Source organism: Phytophthora ramorum (genome assembly GCF_020800215.1).
Source record: "Phytophthora ramorum isolate Pr-102 chromosome Unknown Phyram_PR-102_s0002, whole genome shotgun sequence".
In the NCBI taxonomy this organism is placed as follows: Eukaryota; Oomycota; class Peronosporomycetes; order Peronosporales; family Peronosporaceae; genus Phytophthora; species Phytophthora ramorum.
The window spans coordinates 3090691-3117964 of record NW_027150648.1 but is presented as its reverse complement, the minus strand read 5'-3'; the positions used below and the strand labels follow the sequence as shown (position 1 = coordinate 3117964).

The 27274-nt window shown below is 55.6% G+C and overlaps 2 protein-coding genes across 2 annotated transcripts; one reads left to right on the top strand and one right to left on the bottom strand.

The window, feature by feature from the left end:
* Positions 1–1669: 1669 nt before the first annotated feature.
* Positions 1670–2556, bottom strand: KRP23_2434 (Mitochondrial ATPase complex subunit ATP10; the record flags this gene model as incomplete). Its single annotated transcript, XM_067887169.1, has 2 exons — positions 1670–1763; positions 1835–2556. The coding sequence occupies 2 exons, from the start codon at positions 2554–2556 to the stop codon at positions 1670–1672; spliced, it is 816 nt and encodes a 271-aa protein (XP_067749781.1).
* Positions 2557–2922: 366 nt separating this feature from the next.
* Positions 2923–4579, top strand: KRP23_2433 (uncharacterized protein; the record flags this gene model as incomplete). The annotated part of the gene is made up of 6 exons (XM_067887168.1): positions 2923–2965; positions 3028–3153; positions 3225–3260; positions 3360–3464; positions 3542–4380; positions 4448–4579. 6 exons carry the CDS (start codon positions 2923–2925, stop codon positions 4577–4579), a joined length of 1281 nt encoding a protein of 426 aa, XP_067749780.1.
* Positions 4580–27274: the final 22695 nt, after the last annotated feature.

Here is a 27274-nt window from a genome sequence, read left to right as displayed (position 1 = left end):
CGCCGCGTCTGAAGGAATGAGACGTCAGCGCAACCTTGACTCCTGCGGCTGCAGCAATTCGGTTCAGCACCCGGTTCACGTGGGAGTAGATGGTGGGCGTCGTCTCCGCCCCAGCAGTCGACGGTGCATCAAGACCTGTGGTGTCTGTAGGATGATTGAGGATCTCGAGCAGCGGGACATCTGGGGAAAGCGAGATCGCGGCTTGGCCAGGCAGCTCCGGCAGGTTGTCGATGACGTCGGGAGATGGAGCGGTCTGCATCATCAGGGCCAATGCTATCGCGAGCATTGGGCACGTCGTGAAGTCCGTTCCGGGGAAGAGCGACAAGCCCTGCTCTTCGGATGTCTTCATGCGAATGAAGCGCACGAAGAGCACGTTTCCAGCGTCGATGGAGACATTGGGCTTGCGGAGGAGCGCGAGATCTGAAGCTCGCCCGAACAGGTGCCACAGCAGACACAGCAGCGCAGCATCTTGGTAGTCACTAGAGCAGCTTGCATGAGCATACAAGTACGCCAGCATTCGTTTCAAGTCAGCCTTTGTACATGGTGGTGCCTTGCTAATGAAGCCACCACCGTCACGTTTCATACAAAAATTGTCTAGAGTCTTCCCCATTTTGAGCAACCGTGCTTCCAGTGCAGCTCGGTGCTGTGGAAACTGATCCAACAGCCAAAGTTTAGCTTGCCGATAGTACTGCATCGAAGTGTTCCGTGATAGTGGCTTGCCTTTCTTACCCTCTATGAATGCAAGGTGCATACCAAACTTGTCCATTACGGACACAAAGCACTTCCCACTCTCGTCACGTTCAATACACACACGTACATACTCCTCTGTCACACCCTCAGACTTCAAAAATCTCATGAATGCTGACACGGCAGTTGCCTTGGCACGCTTCGTGTTTCCAGGGGCTAGCTCCTCCAAACCCATCCTGCAGGTCGGAGCGATGGCAAATATGCGAGTGATATGCTTTTGACTTGCCTTTTGAGAGACGATACACATATTTGATGACTGTTTCCGACCGAATACGTCGGAACGGCTGGCCTACAGGACTTGCCTTATACGTGTCATGCTATTGGCCAAAATACGGGATATAATGTACAATGATTGGTTTAAATTGTCCACCTTGGCTCCCATTGGCCTTTATGCTCAATACAAACTCAAAGTACAGTCGGATAGATTGTCATATTCAACCATAGAACAGATTTCCGAAATCACCTTCTTTTGAATGTAACTGCGGCAAGAGATTTTCTTTCTCTGCCTGTTTCCTCGCCACACGGCAAAAGAAGCCTTAAGCAGATGAACGTCGTCCGCCATCGTTGTTTTTGCTTCGTTTCGAAAGAAAAATTCTCTTAGCTCGCGCTCAAACTGGGGAAATTTTACGTGACGATGCTTGGTCGCGGACATGTTGACATGGCTGAAGTAGGACCACGCAATCGAGTAAGCGTGGACCGGCTGACTCGAGCCTTGAACGTCGAGTAAATCCACTCGGTCAGCATGGCGTTGCTAATGGGGGGGGGGCTCGTGTCGTAGCTGGATTTCAGATAGATCTTATAAACGGTGGGGCTCAAATAGGGAAGATCATATAAACAGGTGTGACTGTATTGTATTTGCTCCACTCGTTGTTGGCGTGGTGTTTGTTTCAAGTGTACGTCCAGCAAACAGTGTTCTATCTCGTTACCGACGACGCATCTGCGAGCTCTGCGCCAGCAGCTCCTTCGTCACTTTCGTTAACCGCTCCAACTCCTTTGGTGTCGCCTGACCGCCAGCACTATACCGACACAAAACACACCATCGTAAGTCCACATACACATGCTATCCCCCACCACCGCCATCACCTACATCCAACGAATGCGTCCTTTTCCATCCACAAGGTGGGCGTATCCCACAAAACTGTTGTCCAGTGCCATGGGCGTCCGGAAGTCGTCGCACCGTCCGAAGTGCGCGAACGTCGTGGCGTGCAGCTGCTCGGGGATCTTCTGCTGCAGGCCGCTGGTGATACTCCCGCGCACGAGCTTCATGTACCAGTCCTCGATCACGTTGAGCGTGAGTGTCTGCACGCGGGCGTCCTTGTCCGCAAAGGCTGCCGTGAAGCCGTTGCGCCAGGCCGGCAGCATGTCCAGCCCGTAGTTCTTGAAGGCGGTGAGCACCAGCGTCACCTTCCCCTTGGTCAAAAAGCTCTGGATATCGACGTGTTTGCCCTCCAGAGTGTCCACCTTCAGCGAAGGGACTCGCTTGGCCTTGTTTACGTCGATGAGCGTCTCGGGCCCTTCCAGCACCTTACCCTCCGTGTCGTTAAGTTGCTTGAACTCGGCGAACATGTTGGGGCGGTACTTCTTCTCCACCTTGCGGTCCGCCTCCTCGATCATCGCATCCAGCGCCTCCAGCGCGTTGCGCAGGTTCTGGGCCGGAGACGCCCGCGCGGACAGCGTCGGGATGGGCTTCTTGGGGGATGGAGACGCGGCGCTCTGCTTCTTGGGCACGTCCGGAGAGCTGGAGAAAGTTGCACACAAAGGAGTGCGGAAGCGACGCAGCGCCAGCGTCGCGCGACGGGATGCCAGCATGACGCTGCAGGTCATTGAGCTTGTGGACGTGTGGAAGGGATTGTGTGTGATTAAGTTGCGCTAGTAATGATTAAACTAATGTTGCAGGAACGTTTTGGCAAGCAACTTCGTCACTTCAACTTGCCTTTCGATTGTTTTTGAAGCGTATTCACCTCTCCAGTGGAAGTACCAAACTGGACTAAAGGAGTAAATGGTGTGCAGTGGTGTTGACGCAGATCAGGAGCTTAGCTGACCAGGAATAGCAGGCTATTTTGATGACGATGAACTGGGAAAGGCCTGGCGAACATAACTGCAAAGGTCTTGTCCTGCGTGGCATGGGCAGAGTGCGTGCCTTGTAAATCAGCGTGACATTAGCACCAAGGCCCCATGTCGATTTTTGGCGGCTCGGTGCGGTTCCCGAATGAGCTAGGTGCGCTGGACAATGCCAATGACACTGGGATTGGTACTTTTACTCACTATGTCGACTACCAGCTCGATCGCCGGGCCCGATCTACTCCAAGCCGGATGTACGCGCCAATGCGCAAGTTGTTATGAAGGCCGACTACAGGCCCGTAGACGAGAACCGGAACTGGGGGAAGCGCGAGAGCTGGATCGGTGGTAAGCGATTTCAACGTAGCAAGAGGCTGGTCTTCATGGGTCTAATGCCTCTATGTCTGCTGTATGTCTAGGTTGTCCATCTCCTCAAATGCCCGTGGTTAACAAAGGTGCCTCGCACAAAGCCCTTTTGATTTTTCCGTCTGAACGAGTGCAAGTAACTCATCTGACGTGATATCATTTACATCTGACACCTCTTGCTCCAACAGAAAGTAGCCGAGCTCCCGGCCATTACAACGACAACTTTAAGTCTATCAAGACGAGGGCACCGAAGATGTCGTTCCCGAAATCCGAGCGCTTCTTATCACAAAAAGGTTAGTTGTCTGACAGCCGTGACTGCGGCAGCTAAATGCTAACTGGAATGCGTGCTGTTCGGTGCTTCTCATCACAGTAAATATGACCGGCACGGGCCACCAACGCGAGCTCATGGCCGCAGAGAGCCCCGGACCCAAGTATAATGTCAACTATCTGACGTCCAACGGTGGTAAGGCAGCACCTCCAAAGTTCTCTTTCGCGGCTCCACCTTCGCCAAAGTCGTCAGCACGTGTCGAGGCCCACAAAACGCGCTTGCCTGACGTCGATACTCCACGGCGCGGCCACCGTGAGTCGTGGCTATCTGTCATCAATCGCAACGGCGTTTTGGTCATGCCAGCGTCTCCTGTAAGACCGCGCCAACTCACAAATGGAGGCACTGCAACTCCAGAACAGACTCGAGCCACACCGCCCGAAGAGGCCTCCTACACGCCAAACAACAATGCGAGTGGCAAGAACGGCGGCAACGCCTTCGGACACGAGCATCGCTTCGGCAAGCGCCAGATTGAACCACCCAAGCCAAAGACTCCTGGTACAGCCAACACCCGCGTGCAGTTCGTGTCTGCCACGCATACGCGCGAAAACATGGGCGAGTTTTCTCCAGGCCCGATCTACGCGCCGTACAATCCGGAGTGTCCTGGTGGCAGATTGGCGCCGTCGCCCAAGTCAGGTCGGCGCCCAGCGCCGCCTGGGAGCCCAGCAGATCCGAAGGACCCGCACGCGAACCCCAGCAGCCGCAGCTCCTGGCTCGCTGGCGCAGTTCGCAAGAGCGACGGCCAGGAGACCGTGCTGCTGCGTATGGGCGACGTTCCGCCCGGCCCGGGTGCGTACGCCGAGCCGCCGTCCTCGTTCGCGACGTTTTCCCATAACGCCAAGACCAGACCTAGTCCCACGTACTCGACCCGCTTCTCGGCCATGGTACGTTGGGTCACTAGATGCTTCTCATTCACAACGACTTACTAATGATACTATGTGGTGCATACAGGTCACACGGCCGTCGCCGAGGCAGACTGGGGCCACGTCCGCGCGAACGCTGCGTCCGCGAGAGCAGTCACCTCGGAAGGGCAGCGCCATGGCGAGACCCGCCGAGCCCACGAGAGGCGACGACGAGCCCTAGGAGCCTTGCTATTCAATACACGTACAGGCCGTTTTGCGAGTCGGTTGGTCTTGCCCTGCCCTGCACTTGATGTTTGCGAGATCCATGCGCCACGGTATCCGCTGCTGATTCAGGAAACCGTGCTTCGAACCGATATCCAGCGAATAAGCCTCGTCGAACGGGAGCGGAAGCCCCGGTGGATGCAAACCATGACAAGGACAACTTCAACGTGCCTGTACATGGCAACAGTCGTGCGCGAGGACGGATAGGGGACTTGCCTATCGTGCCGAGATGTGCTGCGCTGTTGCAGCCGTTGCACGCTTCCTGCTGTTGCTGGTCGCGAGGTTGGGGGGACCAGCAATGAGCGCGTGCAGCATTGTCGGATGGCGTATCCGATACACCGTCCGATGTCAACCTGTATGCCTGTCGGTTCGTCAGTGGTGCAGGTGCTGAAGCGGATTGTCGACGACGCACCTTCAGGCTGAAAGCTCCAACACGCAGGACCCCTTCGATGTACATGAGCTACGACGTGCGTCGCCGCCTCGACTCGTGAGTAACGCGGAGCCTATCGCGGCAATTAGCGACATAGCGCCGGAGGCCCGGTACAGAGGCCCGGGGCGGAGCGCTCTTTCCAACCCCGCGCGCGGTTGCCGTGGTCACCTCCGAGTCACGCTCGCTCGGCATCGACATTCGGAGCACATGGCCTGCCCTCGTCCGTCCACGTGCGTACCTGTACATGTTGTACAGGATTTGAACGCTACCGGTCGCCTCCCCTACCGGTTGGTGCTGCGCTGCAGTGCACGCTGCTGGCGGCACTTGACCAGCCCAGCAGCAAGCAGCCCAGCAACGACGCTCCAGCCGTGTCACGCGACCGCCATGTAGGCGAGGGAGGTGATGGCCATCAAGTCTTGGTGATGGCCATCATAACATGACCGACCTGGTGCCCGTTGAAGTGCTTGCATGAGCTGCTGGCTCTTCCGCGCCTTAGCCCCGGCTACCACGCGACTCTACGTCACATTGTGCGGCACCGATGGACGTGCGCAATTGAGATTCATCACTAGCCGAGCGCCGCCCGCGTTGCGGGCGGTGGGTGCATGGTTGGTTGGTGCCCGTTCGCTCGCTCATCCAGCTCGCTTCACTACTATTTTTACTATGACAGGGTTATGTTTTATATCAGTATATTTTACAGTAGACTTGTATCAAAACCCTAAGCCCGCTACAGCTCGCAAGCTTCGCCTTCGCTTGTCTACCATGCACTGTTTGGTCCTGGGTTTTCACCCGCGTGCTTCGCACACGGACTTCAAACCGCAGGCGTACTCGCTGCGCTCGTCTCACGTGGTTCCCGTGTGTACGAACCCTAAGCCCGCTACGGCTCGCAAGCTTCGCCTCCGCTTGTCTAGCATGCACTGCTTGGTCCTGGGTTTTCACCCGCGTGCTTCGCACACGGACTTCAAACCGCAGGCGTACTCGCTGCGCTCGTCTCACGTGGTTCCCGTGTGTACGAACCCTAAGTCCGCTACGGCTCGCAAGCTTCGCCTCCGCTTGTCTAGCATGCACTGCTTGGTCCTGGGTTTTCACCCGCGTGCTTCGCACACGGACTTCAAACCGCAGGCGTACTCGCTGCGCTCGTCTCACGTGGTTCCCGTGTGTACGAACCCTAAGTCCGCTACGGCTCGCAAGCTTCGCCTCCGCTTGTCTAGCATGCACTGCTTGGTCCTGGGTTTTCACCCGCGTGCTTCGCACACGGACTTCAAACCACAGGCGTACTCGCTGCGCTCGCCTCCTCAGTATGTGTCGCTGCCTACGCCCTCTCGAACAGCTGTCGGTACACTATGTTCGCCGTGTACACTCCGTCTTGTTCCTCCCGCTCTGGATACTCGACCAATGCCTTGAATCTCGACCTCGACGTAACCCTTGACATGGCCACATACAGCTGACCGTGGGAAAAGCAAGGAGTCGCCAAGTACAGTCCCAGGTACTGCACCGTTTGTCCCTGCGCCTTGTTGATCGTCATGGCAAAGGCAGTCTGGATAGGAAACTGCCTGCGTCTCAGTCAAAATGGGAAATCGCGGATGTCGCCATCGCTGATGAACACGATGCGCGGGATCAACACATGCTGGCCTTGCCTGTCGCCGGCCATGATAGTGGCGTGGATGACATGATCTTTGAGTTCGACGATTCGCAGGCGTGTTCCGTTGCACAACCCCAGGTCGGGATTTAAGTTCCGCATCATGATGATCGGCATCCCCTTCTTGAGTTTCAGCTTGTGGGGTGGGATGCCACTGATGTTCAGGGAGTTGAGCACCTCCTGCTCGAATAAGTTCCCGTCCTCGTCATCCTCCACTGAGTCCGTGGACACATATTCTCGAGCTGGTCCAGTCATGCGATCCGCTACGGCTTCGTTGATACGATGGACTATCGCGTTCGTGGTGGTGAGGATGGTGCGACTCGCAAAGTACTCGTCCGTTGCGACTTCCGAATTGTTGATGTCGGCGTACATCTCGTCGATCATGCGCCGCATACCTCGCGGAGTAGCTCCCGGTCGGATCTCCTCGTCCTCATCTGGATCACCGGCGGGGTTGTCGATGAGCATGTCACGTGGAATCTTCATGTAGTCATTTCCCAGATCATTGTGTACCTCGTGTCTCCCCTCTCCAACCTTCAGCAGGTACTCGGAAAACGCAGCCATTTCTGCAGCACTATCGGACGTGGCAGCCGTGCGAACACGCATGTTCTCTGTCAGACGCACCTTCTGGAAAAGTGGCCACAGTTCGGATGACTTCAGGCATGCGTCGATTGTCTCTGTCGCCGAGCCGCCCTTCACCACCGGGAGAATTTGCCTGGAATCTCTCTGAAACTCGACCACGTATGGGAATGAAAAGAAACGTTGTTGAAAGGCGGTTTATTTTGTCCAATCAGCAGCGATTTCATTCGGCTAGTTCCGATGTGGTGTAGTCCACTCTACGCATTATAATAGCCAATCGCGCAGAGGCTCCACTAAATAGCCAATGAGAGGGCTCGAATTATAGTATTGGCGAATGGGAGGGCCGCCTTCGCTGCGCTCGGCAGCTATTTATAGCCAACGGAAAGTCCGGATTTGCGTTACGCTCGAGGTGCGTACGGAATGACGGACAGACGGACGGACGGACGGACGGACGGACAGGTTACTCTGTTACTTGTAGGGGACTAGCCGAGCGCCGCCCGCGTTGCGGGCGGTGGGTGCATGGTTGGTTGGTGCCCGTTCGCTCGCTCATCCAGCTCGCTTCACTACTATTTTTACTATGACAGGGTTATGTTTTATATCAGTATATTTTACAGTAGACTTGTATCAAAACCCTAAGCCCGCTACAGCTCGCAAGCTTCGCCTTCGCTTGTCTACCATGCACTGTTTGGTCCTGGGTTTTCACCCGCGTGCTTCGCACACGGACTTCAAACCGCAGGCGTACTCGCTGCGCTCGTCTCACGTGGTTCCCGTGTGTACGAACCCTAAGCCCGCTACGGCTCGCAAGCTTCGCCTCCGCTTGTCTAGCATGCACTGCTTGGTCCTGGGTTTTCACCCGCGTGCTTCGCACACGGACTTCAAACCGCAGGCGTACTCGCTGCGCTCGTCTCACGTGGTTCCCGTGTGTACGAACCCTAAGTCCGCTACGGCTCGCAAGCTTCGCCTCCGCTTGTCTAGCATGCACTGCTTGGTCCTGGGTTTTCACCCGCGTGCTTCGCACACGGACTTCAAACCGCAGGCGTACTCGCTGCGCTCGTCTCACGTGGTTCCCGTGTGTACGAACCCTAAGTCCGCTACGGCTCGCAAGCTTCGCCTCCGCTTGTCTAGCATGCACTGCTTGGTCCTGGGTTTTCACCCGCGTGCTTCGCACACGGACTTCAAACCACAGGCGTACTCGCTGCGCTCGCCTCCTCAGTATGTGTCGCTGCCTACGCCCTCTCGAACAGCTGTCGGTACACTATGTTCGCCGTGTACACTCCGTCTTGTTCCTCCCGCTCTGGATACTCGACCAATGCCTTGAATCTCGACCTCGACGTAACCCTTGACATGGCCACATACAGCTGACCGTGGGAAAAGCAAGGAGTCGCCAAGTACAGTCCCAGGTACTGCACCGTTTGTCCCTGCGCCTTGTTGATCGTCATGGCAAAGGCAGTCTGGATAGGAAACTGCCTGCGTCTCAGTCAAAATGGGAAATCGCGGATGTCGCCATCGCTGATGAACACGATGCGCGGGATCAACACATGCTGGCCTTGCCTGTCGCCGGCCATGATAGTGGCGTGGATGACATGATCTTTGAGTTCGACGATTCGCAGGCGTGTTCCGTTGCACAACCCCAGGTCGGGATTTAAGTTCCGCATCATGATGATCGGCATCCCCTTCTTGAGTTTCAGCTTGTGGGGTGGGATGCCACTGATGTTCAGGGAGTTGAGCACCTCCTGCTCGAATAAGTTCCCGTCCTCGTCATCCTCCACTGAGTCCGTGGACACATATTCTCGAGCTGGTCCAGTCATGCGATCCGCTACGGCTTCGTTGATACGATGGACTATCGCGTTCGTGGTGGTGAGGATGGTGCGACTCGCAAAGTACTCGTCCGTTGCGACTTCCGAATTGTTGATGTCGGCGTACATCTCGTCGATCATGCGCCGCATACCTCGCGGAGTAGCTCCCGGTCGGATCTCCTCGTCCTCATCTGGATCACCGGCGGGGTTGTCGATGAGCATGTCACGTGGAATCTTCATGTAGTCATTTCCCAGATCATTGTGTACCTCGTGTCTCCCCTCTCCAACCTTCAGCAGGTACTCGGAAAACGCAGCCATTTCTGCAGCACTATCGGACGTGGCAGCCGTGCGAACACGCATGTTCTCTGTCAGACGCACCTTCTGGAAAAGTGGCCACAGTTCGGATGACTTCAGGCATGCGTCGATTGTCTCTGTCGCCGAGCCGCCCTTCACCACCGGGAGAATTTGCCTGGAATCTCTCTGAAACTCGACCACGTATGGGAATGAAAAGAAACGTTGTTGAAAGGCGGTTTATTTTGTCCAATCAGCAGCGATTTCATTCGGCTAGTTCCGATGTGGTGTAGTCCACTCTACGCATTATAATAGCCAATCGCGCAGAGGCTCCACTAAATAGCCAATGAGAGGGCTCGAATTATAGTATTGGCGAATGGGAGGGCCGCCTTCGCTGCGCTCGGCAGCTATTTATAGCCAACGGAAAGTCCGGATTTGCGTTACGCTCGAGGTGCGTACGGAATGACGGACAGACGGACGGACGGACGGACGGACGGACAGGTTACTCTGTTACTTGTAGGGGACTAGCCGAGCGCCGCCCGCGTTGCGGGCGGTGGGTGCATGGTTGGTTGGTGCCCGTTCGCTCGCTCATCCAGCTCGCTTCACTACTATTTTTACTATGACAGGGTTATGTTTTATATCAGTATATTTTACAGTAGACTTGTATCAAAACCCTAAGCCCGCTACAGCTCGCAAGCTTCGCCTTCGCTTGTCTACCATGCACTGTTTGGTCCTGGGTTTTCACCCGCGTGCTTCGCACACGGACTTCAAACCGCAGGCGTACTCGCTGCGCTCGTCTCACGTGGTTCCCGTGTGTACGAACCCTAAGCCCGCTACGGCTCGCAAGCTTCGCCTCCGCTTGTCTAGCATGCACTGCTTGGTCCTGGGTTTTCACCCGCGTGCTTCGCACACGGACTTCAAACCGCAGGCGTACTCGCTGCGCTCGTCTCACGTGGTTCCCGTGTGTACGAACCCTAAGTCCGCTACGGCTCGCAAGCTTCGCCTCCGCTTGTCTAGCATGCACTGCTTGGTCCTGGGTTTTCACCCGCGTGCTTCGCACACGGACTTCAAACCGCAGGCGTACTCGCTGCGCTCGTCTCACGTGGTTCCCGTGTGTACGAACCCTAAGTCCGCTACGGCTCGCAAGCTTCGCCTCCGCTTGTCTAGCATGCACTGCTTGGTCCTGGGTTTTCACCCGCGTGCTTCGCACACGGACTTCAAACCACAGGCGTACTCGCTGCGCTCGCCTCCTCAGTATGTGTCGCTGCCTACGCCCTCTCGAACAGCTGTCGGTACACTATGTTCGCCGTGTACACTCCGTCTTGTTCCTCCCGCTCTGGATACTCGACCAATGCCTTGAATCTCGACCTCGACGTAACCCTTGACATGGCCACATACAGCTGACCGTGGGAAAAGCAAGGAGTCGCCAAGTACAGTCCCAGGTACTGCACCGTTTGTCCCTGCGCCTTGTTGATCGTCATGGCAAAGGCAGTCTGGATAGGAAACTGCCTGCGTCTCAGTCAAAATGGGAAATCGCGGATGTCGCCATCGCTGATGAACACGATGCGCGGGATCAACACATGCTGGCCTTGCCTGTCGCCGGCCATGATAGTGGCGTGGATGACATGATCTTTGAGTTCGACGATTCGCAGGCGTGTTCCGTTGCACAACCCCAGGTCGGGATTTAAGTTCCGCATCATGATGATCGGCATCCCCTTCTTGAGTTTCAGCTTGTGGGGTGGGATGCCACTGATGTTCAGGGAGTTGAGCACCTCCTGCTCGAATAAGTTCCCGTCCTCGTCATCCTCCACTGAGTCCGTGGACACATATTCTCGAGCTGGTCCAGTCATGCGATCCGCTACGGCTTCGTTGATACGATGGACTATCGCGTTCGTGGTGGTGAGGATGGTGCGACTCGCAAAGTACTCGTCCGTTGCGACTTCCGAATTGTTGATGTCGGCGTACATCTCGTCGATCATGCGCCGCATACCTCGCGGAGTAGCTCCCGGTCGGATCTCCTCGTCCTCATCTGGATCACCGGCGGGGTTGTCGATGAGCATGTCACGTGGAATCTTCATGTAGTCATTTCCCAGATCATTGTGTACCTCGTGTCTCCCCTCTCCAACCTTCAGCAGGTACTCGGAAAACGCAGCCATTTCTGCAGCACTATCGGACGTGGCAGCCGTGCGAACACGCATGTTCTCTGTCAGACGCACCTTCTGGAAAAGTGGCCACAGTTCGGATGACTTCAGGCATGCGTCGATTGTCTCTGTCGCCGAGCCGCCCTTCACCACCGGGAGAATTTGCCTGGAATCTCTCTGAAACTCGACCACGTATGGGAATGAAAAGAAACGTTGTTGAAAGGCGGTTTATTTTGTCCAATCAGCAGCGATTTCATTCGGCTAGTTCCGATGTGGTGTAGTCCACTCTACGCATTATAATAGCCAATCGCGCAGAGGCTCCACTAAATAGCCAATGAGAGGGCTCGAATTATAGTATTGGCGAATGGGAGGGCCGCCTTCGCTGCGCTCGGCAGCTATTTATAGCCAACGGAAAGTCCGGATTTGCGTTACGCTCGAGGTGCGTACGGAATGACGGACAGACGGACGGACGGACGGACGGACGGACGGACAGGTTACTCTGTTACTTGTAGGGGACTAGCCGAGCGCCGCCCGCGTTGCGGGCGGTGGGTGCATGGTTGGTTGGTGCCCGTTCGCTCGCTCATCCAGCTCGCTTCACTACTATTTTTACTATGACAGGGTTATGTTTTATATCAGTATATTTTACAGTAGACTTGTATCAAAACCCTAAGCCCGCTACAGCTCGCAAGCTTCGCCTTCGCTTGTCTACCATGCACTGTTTGGTCCTGGGTTTTCACCCGCGTGCTTCGCACACGGACTTCAAACCGCAGGCGTACTCGCTGCGCTCGTCTCACGTGGTTCCCGTGTGTACGAACCCTAAGCCCGCTACGGCTCGCAAGCTTCGCCTCCGCTTGTCTAGCATGCACTGCTTGGTCCTGGGTTTTCACCCGCGTGCTTCGCACACGGACTTCAAACCGCAGGCGTACTCGCTGCGCTCGTCTCACGTGGTTCCCGTGTGTACGAACCCTAAGTCCGCTACGGCTCGCAAGCTTCGCCTCCGCTTGTCTAGCATGCACTGCTTGGTCCTGGGTTTTCACCCGCGTGCTTCGCACACGGACTTCAAACCGCAGGCGTACTCGCTGCGCTCGTCTCACGTGGTTCCCGTGTGTACGAACCCTAAGTCCGCTACGGCTCGCAAGCTTCGCCTCCGCTTGTCTAGCATGCACTGCTTGGTCCTGGGTTTTCACCCGCGTGCTTCGCACACGGACTTCAAACCACAGGCGTACTCGCTGCGCTCGCCTCCTCAGTATGTGTCGCTGCCTACGCCCTCTCGAACAGCTGTCGGTACACTATGTTCGCCGTGTACACTCCGTCTTGTTCCTCCCGCTCTGGATACTCGACCAATGCCTTGAATCTCGACCTCGACGTAACCCTTGACATGGCCACATACAGCTGACCGTGGGAAAAGCAAGGAGTCGCCAAGTACAGTCCCAGGTACTGCACCGTTTGTCCCTGCGCCTTGTTGATCGTCATGGCAAAGGCAGTCTGGATAGGAAACTGCCTGCGTCTCAGTCAAAATGGGAAATCGCGGATGTCGCCATCGCTGATGAACACGATGCGCGGGATCAACACATGCTGGCCTTGCCTGTCGCCGGCCATGATAGTGGCGTGGATGACATGATCTTTGAGTTCGACGATTCGCAGGCGTGTTCCGTTGCACAACCCCAGGTCGGGATTTAAGTTCCGCATCATGATGATCGGCATCCCCTTCTTGAGTTTCAGCTTGTGGGGTGGGATGCCACTGATGTTCAGGGAGTTGAGCACCTCCTGCTCGAATAAGTTCCCGTCCTCGTCATCCTCCACTGAGTCCGTGGACACATATTCTCGAGCTGGTCCAGTCATGCGATCCGCTACGGCTTCGTTGATACGATGGACTATCGCGTTCGTGGTGGTGAGGATGGTGCGACTCGCAAAGTACTCGTCCGTTGCGACTTCCGAATTGTTGATGTCGGCGTACATCTCGTCGATCATGCGCCGCATACCTCGCGGAGTAGCTCCCGGTCGGATCTCCTCGTCCTCATCTGGATCACCGGCGGGGTTGTCGATGAGCATGTCACGTGGAATCTTCATGTAGTCATTTCCCAGATCATTGTGTACCTCGTGTCTCCCCTCTCCAACCTTCAGCAGGTACTCGGAAAACGCAGCCATTTCTGCAGCACTATCGGACGTGGCAGCCGTGCGAACACGCATGTTCTCTGTCAGACGCACCTTCTGGAAAAGTGGCCACAGTTCGGATGACTTCAGGCATGCGTCGATTGTCTCTGTCGCCGAGCCGCCCTTCACCACCGGGAGAATTTGCCTGGAATCTCTCTGAAACTCGACCACGTATGGGAATGAAAAGAAACGTTGTTGAAAGGCGGTTTATTTTGTCCAATCAGCAGCGATTTCATTCGGCTAGTTCCGATGTGGTGTAGTCCACTCTACGCATTATAATAGCCAATCGCGCAGAGGCTCCACTAAATAGCCAATGAGAGGGCTCGAATTATAGTATTGGCGAATGGGAGGGCCGCCTTCGCTGCGCTCGGCAGCTATTTATAGCCAACGGAAAGTCCGGATTTGCGTTACGCTCGAGGTGCGTACGGAATGACGGACAGACGGACGGACGGACGGACGGACGGACAGGTTACTCTGTTACTTGTAGGGGACTAGCCGAGCGCCGCCCGCGTTGCGGGCGGTGGGTGCATGGTTGGTTGGTGCCCGTTCGCTCGCTCATCCAGCTCGCTTCACTACTATTTTTACTATGACAGGGTTATGTTTTATATCAGTATATTTTACAGTAGACTTGTATCAAAACCCTAAGCCCGCTACAGCTCGCAAGCTTCGCCTTCGCTTGTCTACCATGCACTGTTTGGTCCTGGGTTTTCACCCGCGTGCTTCGCACACGGACTTCAAACCGCAGGCGTACTCGCTGCGCTCGTCTCACGTGGTTCCCGTGTGTACGAACCCTAAGCCCGCTACGGCTCGCAAGCTTCGCCTCCGCTTGTCTAGCATGCACTGCTTGGTCCTGGGTTTTCACCCGCGTGCTTCGCACACGGACTTCAAACCGCAGGCGTACTCGCTGCGCTCGTCTCACGTGGTTCCCGTGTGTACGAACCCTAAGTCCGCTACGGCTCGCAAGCTTCGCCTCCGCTTGTCTAGCATGCACTGCTTGGTCCTGGGTTTTCACCCGCGTGCTTCGCACACGGACTTCAAACCGCAGGCGTACTCGCTGCGCTCGTCTCACGTGGTTCCCGTGTGTACGAACCCTAAGTCCGCTACGGCTCGCAAGCTTCGCCTCCGCTTGTCTAGCATGCACTGCTTGGTCCTGGGTTTTCACCCGCGTGCTTCGCACACGGACTTCAAACCACAGGCGTACTCGCTGCGCTCGCCTCCTCAGTATGTGTCGCTGCCTACGCCCTCTCGAACAGCTGTCGGTACACTATGTTCGCCGTGTACACTCCGTCTTGTTCCTCCCGCTCTGGATACTCGACCAATGCCTTGAATCTCGACCTCGACGTAACCCTTGACATGGCCACATACAGCTGACCGTGGGAAAAGCAAGGAGTCGCCAAGTACAGTCCCAGGTACTGCACCGTTTGTCCCTGCGCCTTGTTGATCGTCATGGCAAAGGCAGTCTGGATAGGAAACTGCCTGCGTCTCAGTCAAAATGGGAAATCGCGGATGTCGCCATCGCTGATGAACACGATGCGCGGGATCAACACATGCTGGCCTTGCCTGTCGCCGGCCATGATAGTGGCGTGGATGACATGATCTTTGAGTTCGACGATTCGCAGGCGTGTTCCGTTGCACAACCCCAGGTCGGGATTTAAGTTCCGCATCATGATGATCGGCATCCCCTTCTTGAGTTTCAGCTTGTGGGGTGGGATGCCACTGATGTTCAGGGAGTTGAGCACCTCCTGCTCGAATAAGTTCCCGTCCTCGTCATCCTCCACTGAGTCCGTGGACACATATTCTCGAGCTGGTCCAGTCATGCGATCCGCTACGGCTTCGTTGATACGATGGACTATCGCGTTCGTGGTGGTGAGGATGGTGCGACTCGCAAAGTACTCGTCCGTTGCGACTTCCGAATTGTTGATGTCGGCGTACATCTCGTCGATCATGCGCCGCATACCTCGCGGAGTAGCTCCCGGTCGGATCTCCTCGTCCTCATCTGGATCACCGGCGGGGTTGTCGATGAGCATGTCACGTGGAATCTTCATGTAGTCATTTCCCAGATCATTGTGTACCTCGTGTCTCCCCTCTCCAACCTTCAGCAGGTACTCGGAAAACGCAGCCATTTCTGCAGCACTATCGGACGTGGCAGCCGTGCGAACACGCATGTTCTCTGTCAGACGCACCTTCTGGAAAAGTGGCCACAGTTCGGATGACTTCAGGCATGCGTCGATTGTCTCTGTCGCCGAGCCGCCCTTCACCACCGGGAGAATTTGCCTGGAATCTCTCTGAAACTCGACCACGTATGGGAATGAAAAGAAACGTTGTTGAAAGGCGGTTTATTTTGTCCAATCAGCAGCGATTTCATTCGGCTAGTTCCGATGTGGTGTAGTCCACTCTACGCATTATAATAGCCAATCGCGCAGAGGCTCCACTAAATAGCCAATGAGAGGGCTCGAATTATAGTATTGGCGAATGGGAGGGCCGCCTTCGCTGCGCTCGGCAGCTATTTATAGCCAACGGAAAGTCCGGATTTGCGTTACGCTCGAGGTGCGTACGGAATGACGGACAGACGGACGGACGGACGGACGGACGGACAGGTTACTCTGTTACTTGTAGGGGACTAGCCGAGCGCCGCCCGCGTTGCGGGCGGTGGGTGCATGGTTGGTTGGTGCCCGTTCGCTCGCTCATCCAGCTCGCTTCACTACTATTTTTACTATGACAGGGTTATGTTTTATATCAGTATATTTTACAGTAGACTTGTATCAAAACCCTAAGCCCGCTACAGCTCGCAAGCTTCGCCTTCGCTTGTCTACCATGCACTGTTTGGTCCTGGGTTTTCACCCGCGTGCTTCGCACACGGACTTCAAACCGCAGGCGTACTCGCTGCGCTCGTCTCACGTGGTTCCCGTGTGTACGAACCCTAAGCCCGCTACGGCTCGCAAGCTTCGCCTCCGCTTGTCTAGCATGCACTGCTTGGTCCTGGGTTTTCACCCGCGTGCTTCGCACACGGACTTCAAACCGCAGGCGTACTCGCTGCGCTCGTCTCACGTGGTTCCCGTGTGTACGAACCCTAAGTCCGCTACGGCTCGCAAGCTTCGCCTCCGCTTGTCTAGCATGCACTGCTTGGTCCTGGGTTTTCACCCGCGTGCTTCGCACACGGACTTCAAACCGCAGGCGTACTCGCTGCGCTCGTCTCACGTGGTTCCCGTGTGTACGAACCCTAAGTCCGCTACGGCTCGCAAGCTTCGCCTCCGCTTGTCTAGCATGCACTGCTTGGTCCTGGGTTTTCACCCGCGTGCTTCGCACACGGACTTCAAACCACAGGCGTACTCGCTGCGCTCGCCTCCTCAGTATGTGTCGCTGCCTACGCCCTCTCGAACAGCTGTCGGTACACTATGTTCGCCGTGTACACTCCGTCTTGTTCCTCCCGCTCTGGATACTCGACCAATGCCTTGAATCTCGACCTCGACGTAACCCTTGACATGGCCACATACAGCTGACCGTGGGAAAAGCAAGGAGTCGCCAAGTACAGTCCCAGGTACTGCACCGTTTGTCCCTGCGCCTTGTTGATCGTCATGGCAAAGGCAGTCTGGATAGGAAACTGCCTGCGTCTCAGTCAAAATGGGAAATCGCGGATGTCGCCATCGCTGATGAACACGATGCGCGGGATCAACACATGCTGGCCTTGCCTGTCGCCGGCCATGATAGTGGCGTGGATGACATGATCTTTGAGTTCGACGATTCGCAGGCGTGTTCCGTTGCACAACCCCAGGTCGGGATTTAAGTTCCGCATCATGATGATCGGCATCCCCTTCTTGAGTTTCAGCTTGTGGGGTGGGATGCCACTGATGTTCAGGGAGTTGAGCACCTCCTGCTCGAATAAGTTCCCGTCCTCGTCATCCTCCACTGAGTCCGTGGACACATATTCTCGAGCTGGTCCAGTCATGCGATCCGCTACGGCTTCGTTGATACGATGGACTATCGCGTTCGTGGTGGTGAGGATGGTGCGACTCGCAAAGTACTCGTCCGTTGCGACTTCCGAATTGTTGATGTCGGCGTACATCTCGTCGATCATGCGCCGCATACCTCGCGGAGTAGCTCCCGGTCGGATCTCCTCGTCCTCATCTGGATCACCGGCGGGGTTGTCGATGAGCATGTCACGTGGAATCTTCATGTAGTCATTTCCCAGATCATTGTGTACCTCGTGTCTCCCCTCTCCAACCTTCAGCAGGTACTCGGAAAACGCAGCCATTTCTGCAGCACTATCGGACGTGGCAGCCGTGCGAACACGCATGTTCTCTGTCAGACGCACCTTCTGGAAAAGTGGCCACAGTTCGGATGACTTCAGGCATGCGTCGATTGTCTCTGTCGCCGAGCCGCCCTTCACCACCGGGAGAATTTGCCTGGAATCTCTCTGAAACTCGACCACGTATGGGAATGAAAAGAAACGTTGTTGAAAGGCGGTTTATTTTGTCCAATCAGCAGCGATTTCATTCGGCTAGTTCCGATGTGGTGTAGTCCACTCTACGCATTATAATAGCCAATCGCGCAGAGGCTCCACTAAATAGCCAATGAGAGGGCTCGAATTATAGTATTGGCGAATGGGAGGGCCGCCTTCGCTGCGCTCGGCAGCTATTTATAGCCAACGGAAAGTCCGGATTTGCGTTACGCTCGAGGTGCGTACGGAATGACGGACAGACGGACGGACGGACGGACGGACGGACAGGTTACTCTGTTACTTGTAGGGGACTAGCCGAGCGCCGCCCGCGTTGCGGGCGGTGGGTGCATGGTTGGTTGGTGCCCGTTCGCTCGCTCATCCAGCTCGCTTCACTACTATTTTTACTATGACAGGGTTATGTTTTATATCAGTATATTTTACAGTAGACTTGTATCAAAACCCTAAGCCCGCTACAGCTCGCAAGCTTCGCCTTCGCTTGTCTACCATGCACTGTTTGGTCCTGGGTTTTCACCCGCGTGCTTCGCACACGGACTTCAAACCGCAGGCGTACTCGCTGCGCTCGTCTCACGTGGTTCCCGTGTGTACGAACCCTAAGCCCGCTACGGCTCGCAAGCTTCGCCTCCGCTTGTCTAGCATGCACTGCTTGGTCCTGGGTTTTCACCCGCGTGCTTCGCACACGGACTTCAAACCGCAGGCGTACTCGCTGCGCTCGTCTCACGTGGTTCCCGTGTGTACGAACCCTAAGTCCGCTACGGCTCGCAAGCTTCGCCTCCGCTTGTCTAGCATGCACTGCTTGGTCCTGGGTTTTCACCCGCGTGCTTCGCACACGGACTTCAAACCGCAGGCGTACTCGCTGCGCTCGTCTCACGTGGTTCCCGTGTGTACGAACCCTAAGTCCGCTACGGCTCGCAAGCTTCGCCTCCGCTTGTCTAGCATGCACTGCTTGGTCCTGGGTTTTCACCCGCGTGCTTCGCACACGGACTTCAAACCACAGGCGTACTCGCTGCGCTCGCCTCCTCAGTATGTGTCGCTGCCTACGCCCTCTCGAACAGCTGTCGGTACACTATGTTCGCCGTGTACACTCCGTCTTGTTCCTCCCGCTCTGGATACTCGACCAATGCCTTGAATCTCGACCTCGACGTAACCCTTGACATGGCCACATACAGCTGACCGTGGGAAAAGCAAGGAGTCGCCAAGTACAGTCCCAGGTACTGCACCGTTTGTCCCTGCGCCTTGTTGATCGTCATGGCAAAGGCAGTCTGGATAGGAAACTGCCTGCGTCTCAGTCAAAATGGGAAATCGCGGATGTCGCCATCGCTGATGAACACGATGCGCGGGATCAACACATGCTGGCCTTGCCTGTCGCCGGCCATGATAGTGGCGTGGATGACATGATCTTTGAGTTCGACGATTCGCAGGCGTGTTCCGTTGCACAACCCCAGGTCGGGATTTAAGTTCCGCATCATGATGATCGGCATCCCCTTCTTGAGTTTCAGCTTGTGGGGTGGGATGCCACTGATGTTCAGGGAGTTGAGCACCTCCTGCTCGAATAAGTTCCCGTCCTCGTCATCCTCCACTGAGTCCGTGGACACATATTCTCGAGCTGGTCCAGTCATGCGATCCGCTACGGCTTCGTTGATACGATGGACTATCGCGTTCGTGGTGGTGAGGATGGTGCGACTCGCAAAGTACTCGTCCGTTGCGACTTCCGAATTGTTGATGTCGGCGTACATCTCGTCGATCATGCGCCGCATACCTCGCGGAGTAGCTCCCGGTCGGATCTCCTCGTCCTCATCTGGATCACCGGCGGGGTTGTCGATGAGCATGTCACGTGGAATCTTCATGTAGTCATTTCCCAGATCATTGTGTACCTCGTGTCTCCCCTCTCCAACCTTCAGCAGGTACTCGGAAAACGCAGCCATTTCTGCAGCACTATCGGACGTGGCAGCCGTGCGAACACGCATGTTCTCTGTCAGACGCACCTTCTGGAAAAGTGGCCACAGTTCGGATGACTTCAGGCATGCGTCGATTGTCTCTGTCGCCGAGCCGCCCTTCACCACCGGGAGAATTTGCCTGGAATCTCTCTGAAACTCGACCACGTATGGGAATGAAAAGAAACGTTGTTGAAAGGCGGTTTATTTTGTCCAATCAGCAGCGATTTCATTCGGCTAGTTCCGATGTGGTGTAGTCCACTCTACGCATTATAATAGCCAATCGCGCAGAGGCTCCACTAAATAGCCAATGAGAGGGCTCGAATTATAGTATTGGCGAATGGGAGGGCCGCCTTCGCTGCGCTCGGCAGCTATTTATAGCCAACGGAAAGTCCGGATTTGCGTTACGCTCGAGGTGCGTACGGAATGACGGACAGACGGACGGACGGACGGACGGACGGACAGGTTACTCTGTTACTTGTAGGGGACTAGCCGAGCGCCGCCCGCGTTGCGGGCGGTGGGTGCATGGTTGGTTGGTGCCCGTTCGCTCGCTCATCCAGCTCGCTTCACTACTATTTTTACTATGACAGGGTTATGTTTTATATCAGTATATTTTACAGTAGACTTGTATCAAAACCCTAAGCCCGCTACAGCTCGCAAGCTTCGCCTTCGCTTGTCTACCATGCACTGTTTGGTCCTGGGTTTTCACCCGCGTGCTTCGCACACGGACTTCAAACCGCAGGCGTACTCGCTGCGCTCGTCTCACGTGGTTCCCGTGTGTACGAACCCTAAGCCCGCTACGGCTCGCAAGCTTCGCCTCCGCTTGTCTAGCATGCACTGCTTGGTCCTGGGTTTTCACCCGCGTGCTTCGCACACGGACTTCAAACCGCAGGCGTACTCGCTGCGCTCGTCTCACGTGGTTCCCGTGTGTACGAACCCTAAGTCCGCTACGGCTCGCAAGCTTCGCCTCCGCTTGTCTAGCATGCACTGCTTGGTCCTGGGTTTTCACCCGCGTGCTTCGCACACGGACTTCAAACCGCAGGCGTACTCGCTGCGCTCGTCTCACGTGGTTCCCGTGTGTACGAACCCTAAGTCCGCTACGGCTCGCAAGCTTCGCCTCCGCTTGTCTAGCATGCACTGCTTGGTCCTGGGTTTTCACCCGCGTGCTTCGCACACGGACTTCAAACCACAGGCGTACTCGCTGCGCTCGCCTCCTCAGTATGTGTCGCTGCCTACGCCCTCTCGAACAGCTGTCGGTACACTATGTTCGCCGTGTACACTCCGTCTTGTTCCTCCCGCTCTGGATACTCGACCAATGCCTTGAATCTCGACCTCGACGTAACCCTTGACATGGCCACATACAGCTGACCGTGGGAAAAGCAAGGAGTCGCCAAGTACAGTCCCAGGTACTGCACCGTTTGTCCCTGCGCCTTGTTGATCGTCATGGCAAAGGCAGTCTGGATAGGAAACTGCCTGCGTCTCAGTCAAAATGGGAAATCGCGGATGTCGCCATCGCTGATGAACACGATGCGCGGGATCAACACATGCTGGCCTTGCCTGTCGCCGGCCATGATAGTGGCGTGGATGACATGATCTTTGAGTTCGACGATTCGCAGGCGTGTTCCGTTGCACAACCCCAGGTCGGGATTTAAGTTCCGCATCATGATGATCGGCATCCCCTTCTTGAGTTTCAGCTTGTGGGGTGGGATGCCACTGATGTTCAGGGAGTTGAGCACCTCCTGCTCGAATAAGTTCCCGTCCTCGTCATCCTCCACTGAGTCCGTGGACACATATTCTCGAGCTGGTCCAGTCATGCGATCCGCTACGGCTTCGTTGATACGATGGACTATCGCGTTCGTGGTGGTGAGGATGGTGCGACTCGCAAAGTACTCGTCCGTTGCGACTTCCGAATTGTTGATGTCGGCGTACATCTCGTCGATCATGCGCCGCATACCTCGCGGAGTAGCTCCCGGTCGGATCTCCTCGTCCTCATCTGGATCACCGGCGGGGTTGTCGATGAGCATGTCACGTGGAATCTTCATGTAGTCATTTCCCAGATCATTGTGTACCTCGTGTCTCCCCTCTCCAACCTTCAGCAGGTACTCGGAAAACGCAGCCATTTCTGCAGCACTATCGGACGTGGCAGCCGTGCGAACACGCATGTTCTCTGTCAGACGCACCTTCTGGAAAAGTGGCCACAGTTCGGATGACTTCAGGCATGCGTCGATTGTCTCTGTCGCCGAGCCGCCCTTCACCACCGGGAGAATTTGCCTGGAATCTCTCTGAAACTCGACCACGTATGGGAATGAAAAGAAACGTTGTTGAAAGGCGGTTTATTTTGTCCAATCAGCAGCGATTTCATTCGGCTAGTTCCGATGTGGTGTAGTCCACTCTACGCATTATAATAGCCAATCGCGCAGAGGCTCCACTAAATAGCCAATGAGAGGGCTCGAATTATAGTATTGGCGAATGGGAGGGCCGCCTTCGCTGCGCTCGGCAGCTATTTATAGCCAACGGAAAGTCCGGATTTGCGTTACGCTCGAGGTGCGTACGGAATGACGGACAGACGGACGGACGGACGGACGGACGGACAGGTTACTCTGTTACTTGTAGGGGACTAGCCGAGCGCCGCCCGCGTTGCGGGCGGTGGGTGCATGGTTGGTTGGTGCCCGTTCGCTCGCTCATCCAGCTCGCTTCACTACTATTTTTACTATGAAAGGCTTATATTTTATATCGATATGTTTTATTATTGACTTGTACCACAACCCTAAGCCCGCTACGGCTCGCAAGCTTCGCCTCCGCTTGTCTACCATGCACTGCTTGGTCCTGGGTTTTCACCCGCGTGCTTCGCACACGGACTTCAAACCGCAGGCGTACTCGCTGCGCTCGTCTCACGTGGTTCTAGTGTGTACGAACCCTAAGCCTGCTACGGCTCGCAAGCTTCGCCTCCGCTTGTCTAGCATGCACTGCTTGGTCCTGGGTTTTCACCCGCGTGCTTCGCACACGGACTTCAAACCACAGGCGTACTCGCTGCGCTCGTTTCACGTGGTTCCCGTGTGTACGAACCCTAAGCCCGCTACGGCTCGCAAGCTTCGCCTCCGCTTGTCTAGCATGCACTGCTTGGTCCTGGGTTTTCACCCGCGTGCTTCGCACACGGACTTCAAACCACAGGCGTACTCGCTGCGCTCGAGGGGGAATGGTGACTCTCAACAATTACCGCTATGCAAAGTGACAAATGTATTCCTTTCGTAAAATATGCATTCACACGAAGTCACTGCCTACGCCCTCTCGAACAGCTGTCGGTACACTATATTCGCCGTGTACACTCCGTCTTCTTCCTCCCGCTCTGGATACTCGACCAACGCCTTGAATCTCGACCTCGACGTAACCCTTGACATGGCCACATACAGCTGACCGTGGGAAAAGCAAGGAGTCGCCAAGTACAGTCCCAGGTACTGCACCGTTTGTCCCTGCGCCTTGTTGATCGTCATGGCAAAGGCAGTCTGGATAGGAAACTGCCTGCGTCTCAGTCGAAATGGGAAATCGCGGATGTCGCCATCGCTGATGAACACGATGCGCGGGATCAACACATGCTGGCCTTGCCTGTCGCCGGCCATGATGGTGGCATGGATGACATGATCTTTGAGTTCGACGATTCGCAGGCGTGTTCCGTTGCACAACCCCAGGTCGGGATTTAAGTTCCGCATCATGATGATCGGCATCCCCTTCTTGAGTTTCAGCTTGTGGGGTGGGATGCCACTGATGTTCAGGGAGTCGAGCACCTCCTGCTCGAATAAGTTCCCGTCCTCGTCATCCTCCACTGAGTCCGTGGACACATATTCTCGAGCTGGTCCCGTCATGCGATCCGCTACGGCTTCGTTGATACGATGGACTATCGCGTTCGTGGTGGTGAGGATGGTGCGACTCGCAAAGTACTCGTCCGTTGCGACTTCCGAATTGTTGATGTCGGCGTACATCTCGTCGATCATGCGCCGCATACCTCGCGGAATAGCTCCCGGTCGGATCTTCTCGTCATCATCTGGATCACCGACGGGTTGTCGATGAGCATGTCACGTGGAATCTTGATGTAGTCATTTCCCAGATCATTGTGTACCTCGTGTCTCCCCTCTCCAACCTTCAACAGGTACTCGGAAAACGCAGCCATTTCTGCAGCACTATCGGACGTGGCAGCCGTGCGAACACGCATGTTCTCTGTCAGACGCACCTTCTGGAAAAGTGGCCACCGTTCGGATGACTTCAGGCATGCGTCGATTGTCTCTGTAGCCGATCCGCCCTTCACCACCTGCAGAATTTGCCTGGAATCTCCCTGAAACTCGACCACGTATGGGAATGAAAAGAAACGTTGTTAAAGGCGGTTTATTTTGTCCAATCAGCATCAGTGATTTTATTCGGCTACTTCCGATGTGGTGTAGTCCACACTACGCATTATAACAGCCAATCGCGCAGAGTCTCCACTATATAGCCAATGAGAGGGCTCGAATTATAGTATTGGCGAATGGGAGGGCCGCCTTCGCTGCGCTCGGCAGCTATTTATAGCCAACGGAAAGTCCGGATTTGCGTTACCCTCGAGGTGCGTACGGAATGACGGACAGACGGACAGGTTACTCTGTTACTTGTAGGAGACTAGCCGAGCGCCGCCCGCGTTGCGGGCGGTGGGTGCATGGTTGGTTGGTGCCCGTTCGCTCGCTCATCCAGCTCGCTTCACTACTATTTTTACTATGAAAGGCTTATATTTTATATCGATATGTTTTATTATTGACTTGTACCACAACCCTAAGCCCGCTACGGCTCGCAAGCTTCGCCTCCGCTTGTCTACCATGCACTGCTTGGTCCTGGGTTTTCACCCGCGTGCTTCGCACACGGACTTCAAACCGCAGGCGTACTCGCTGCGCTCGTCTCACGTGGTTCTAGTGTGTACGAACCCTAAGCCTGCTACGGCTCGCAAGCTTCGCCTCCGCTTGTCTAGCATGCACTGCTTGGTCCTGGGTTTTCACCCGCGTGCTTCGCACACGGACTTCAAACCACAGGCGTACTCGCTGCGCTCGTTTCACGTGGTTCCCGTGTGTACGAACCCTAAGCCCGCTACGGCTCGCAAGCTTCGCCTCCGCTTGTCTAGCATGCACTGCTTGGTCCTGGGTTTTCACCCGCGTGCTTCGCACACGGACTTCAAACCACAGGCGTACTCGCTGCGCTCGAGGGGGAATGGTGACTCTCAACAATTACCGCTATGCAAAGTGACAAATGTATTCCTTTCGTAAAATATGCATTCACACGAAGTCACTGCCTACGCCCTCTCGAACAGCTGTCGGTACACTATATTCGCCGTGTACACTCCGTCTTCTTCCTCCCGCTCTGGATACTCGACCAACGCCTTGAATCTCGACCTCGACGTAACCCTTGACATGGCCACATACAGCTGACCGTGGGAAAAGCAAGGAGTCGCCAAGTACAGTCCCAGGTACTGCACCGTTTGTCCCTGCGCCTTGTTGATCGTCATGGCAAAGGCAGTCTGGATAGGAAACTGCCTGCGTCTCAGTCGAAATGGGAAATCGCGGATGTCGCCATCGCTGATGAACACGATGCGCGGGATCAACACATGCTGGCCTTGCCTGTCGCCGGCCATGATGGTGGCATGGATGACATGATCTTTGAGTTCGACGATTCGCAGGCGTGTTCCGTTGCACAACCCCAGGTCGGGATTTAAGTTCCGCATCATGATGATCGGCATCCCCTTCTTGAGTTTCAGCTTGTGGGGTGGGATGCCACTGATGTTCAGGGAGTCGAGCACCTCCTGCTCGAATAAGTTCCCGTCCTCGTCATCCTCCACTGAGTCCGTGGACACATATTCTCGAGCTGGTCCCGTCATGCGATCCGCTACGGCTTCGTTGATACGATGGACTATCGCGTTCGTGGTGGTGAGGATGGTGCGACTCGCAAAGTACTCGTCCGTTGCGACTTCCGAATTGTTGATGTCGGCGTACATCTCGTCGATCATGCGCCGCATACCTCGCGGAATAGCTCCCGGTCGGATCTCCTCGTCCTCATCTGGATCACCGGCGGGGTTGTCGATGAGCATGTCACGTGGAATCTTCATGTAGTCATTTCCCAGATCATTGTGTACCTCGTGTCTCCCCTCTCCAACCTTCAGCAGGTACTCGGAAAACGCAGCCATTTCTGCAGCACTATCGGACGTGGCAGCCGTGCGAACACGCATGTTCTCTGTCAGACGCACCTTCTGGAAAAGTGGCCACAGTTCGGATGACTTCAGGCATGCGTCGATTGTCTCTGTCGCCGAGCCGCCCTTCACCACCGGGAGAATTTGCCTGGAATCTCTCTGAAACTCGACCACGTATGGGAATGAAAAGAAACGTTGTTGAAAGGCGGTTTATTTTGTCCAATCAGCAGCGATTTCATTCGGCTAGTTCCGATGTGGTGTAGTCCACTCTACGCATTATAATAGCCAATCGCGCAGAGGCTCCACTAAATAGCCAATGAGAGGGCTCGAATTATAGTATTGGCGAATGGGAGGGCCGCCTTCGCTGCGCTCGGCAGCTATTTATAGCCAACGGAAAGTCCGGATTTGCGTTACGCTCGAGGTGCGTACGGAATGACGGACAGACGGACGGACGGACGGACGGACGGACAGGTTACTCTGTTACTTGTAGGGGACTAGCCGAGCGCCGCCCGCGTTGCGGGCGGTGGGTGCATGGTTGGTTGGTGCCCGTTCGCTCGCTCATCCAGCTCGCTTCACTACTATTTTTACTATGAAAGGCTTATATTTTATATCGATATGTTTTATTATTGACTTGTACCACAACCCTAAGCCCGCTACGGCTCGCAAGCTTCGCCTCCGCTTGTCTACCATGCACTGCTTGGTCCTGGGTTTTCACCCGCGTGCTTCGCACACGGACTTCAAACCGCAGGCGTACTCGCTGCGCTCGTCTCACGTGGTTCTAGTGTGTACGAACCCTAAGCCTGCTACGGCTCGCAAGCTTCGCCTCCGCTTGTCTAGCATGCACTGCTTGGTCCTGGGTTTTCACCCGCGTGCTTCGCACACGGACTTCAAACCACAGGCGTACTCGCTGCGCTCGTTTCACGTGGTTCCCGTGTGTACGAACCCTAAGCCCGCTACGGCTCGCAAGCTTCGCCTCCGCTTGTCTAGCATGCACTGCTTGGTCCTGGGTTTTCACCCGCGTGCTTCGCACACGGACTTCAAACC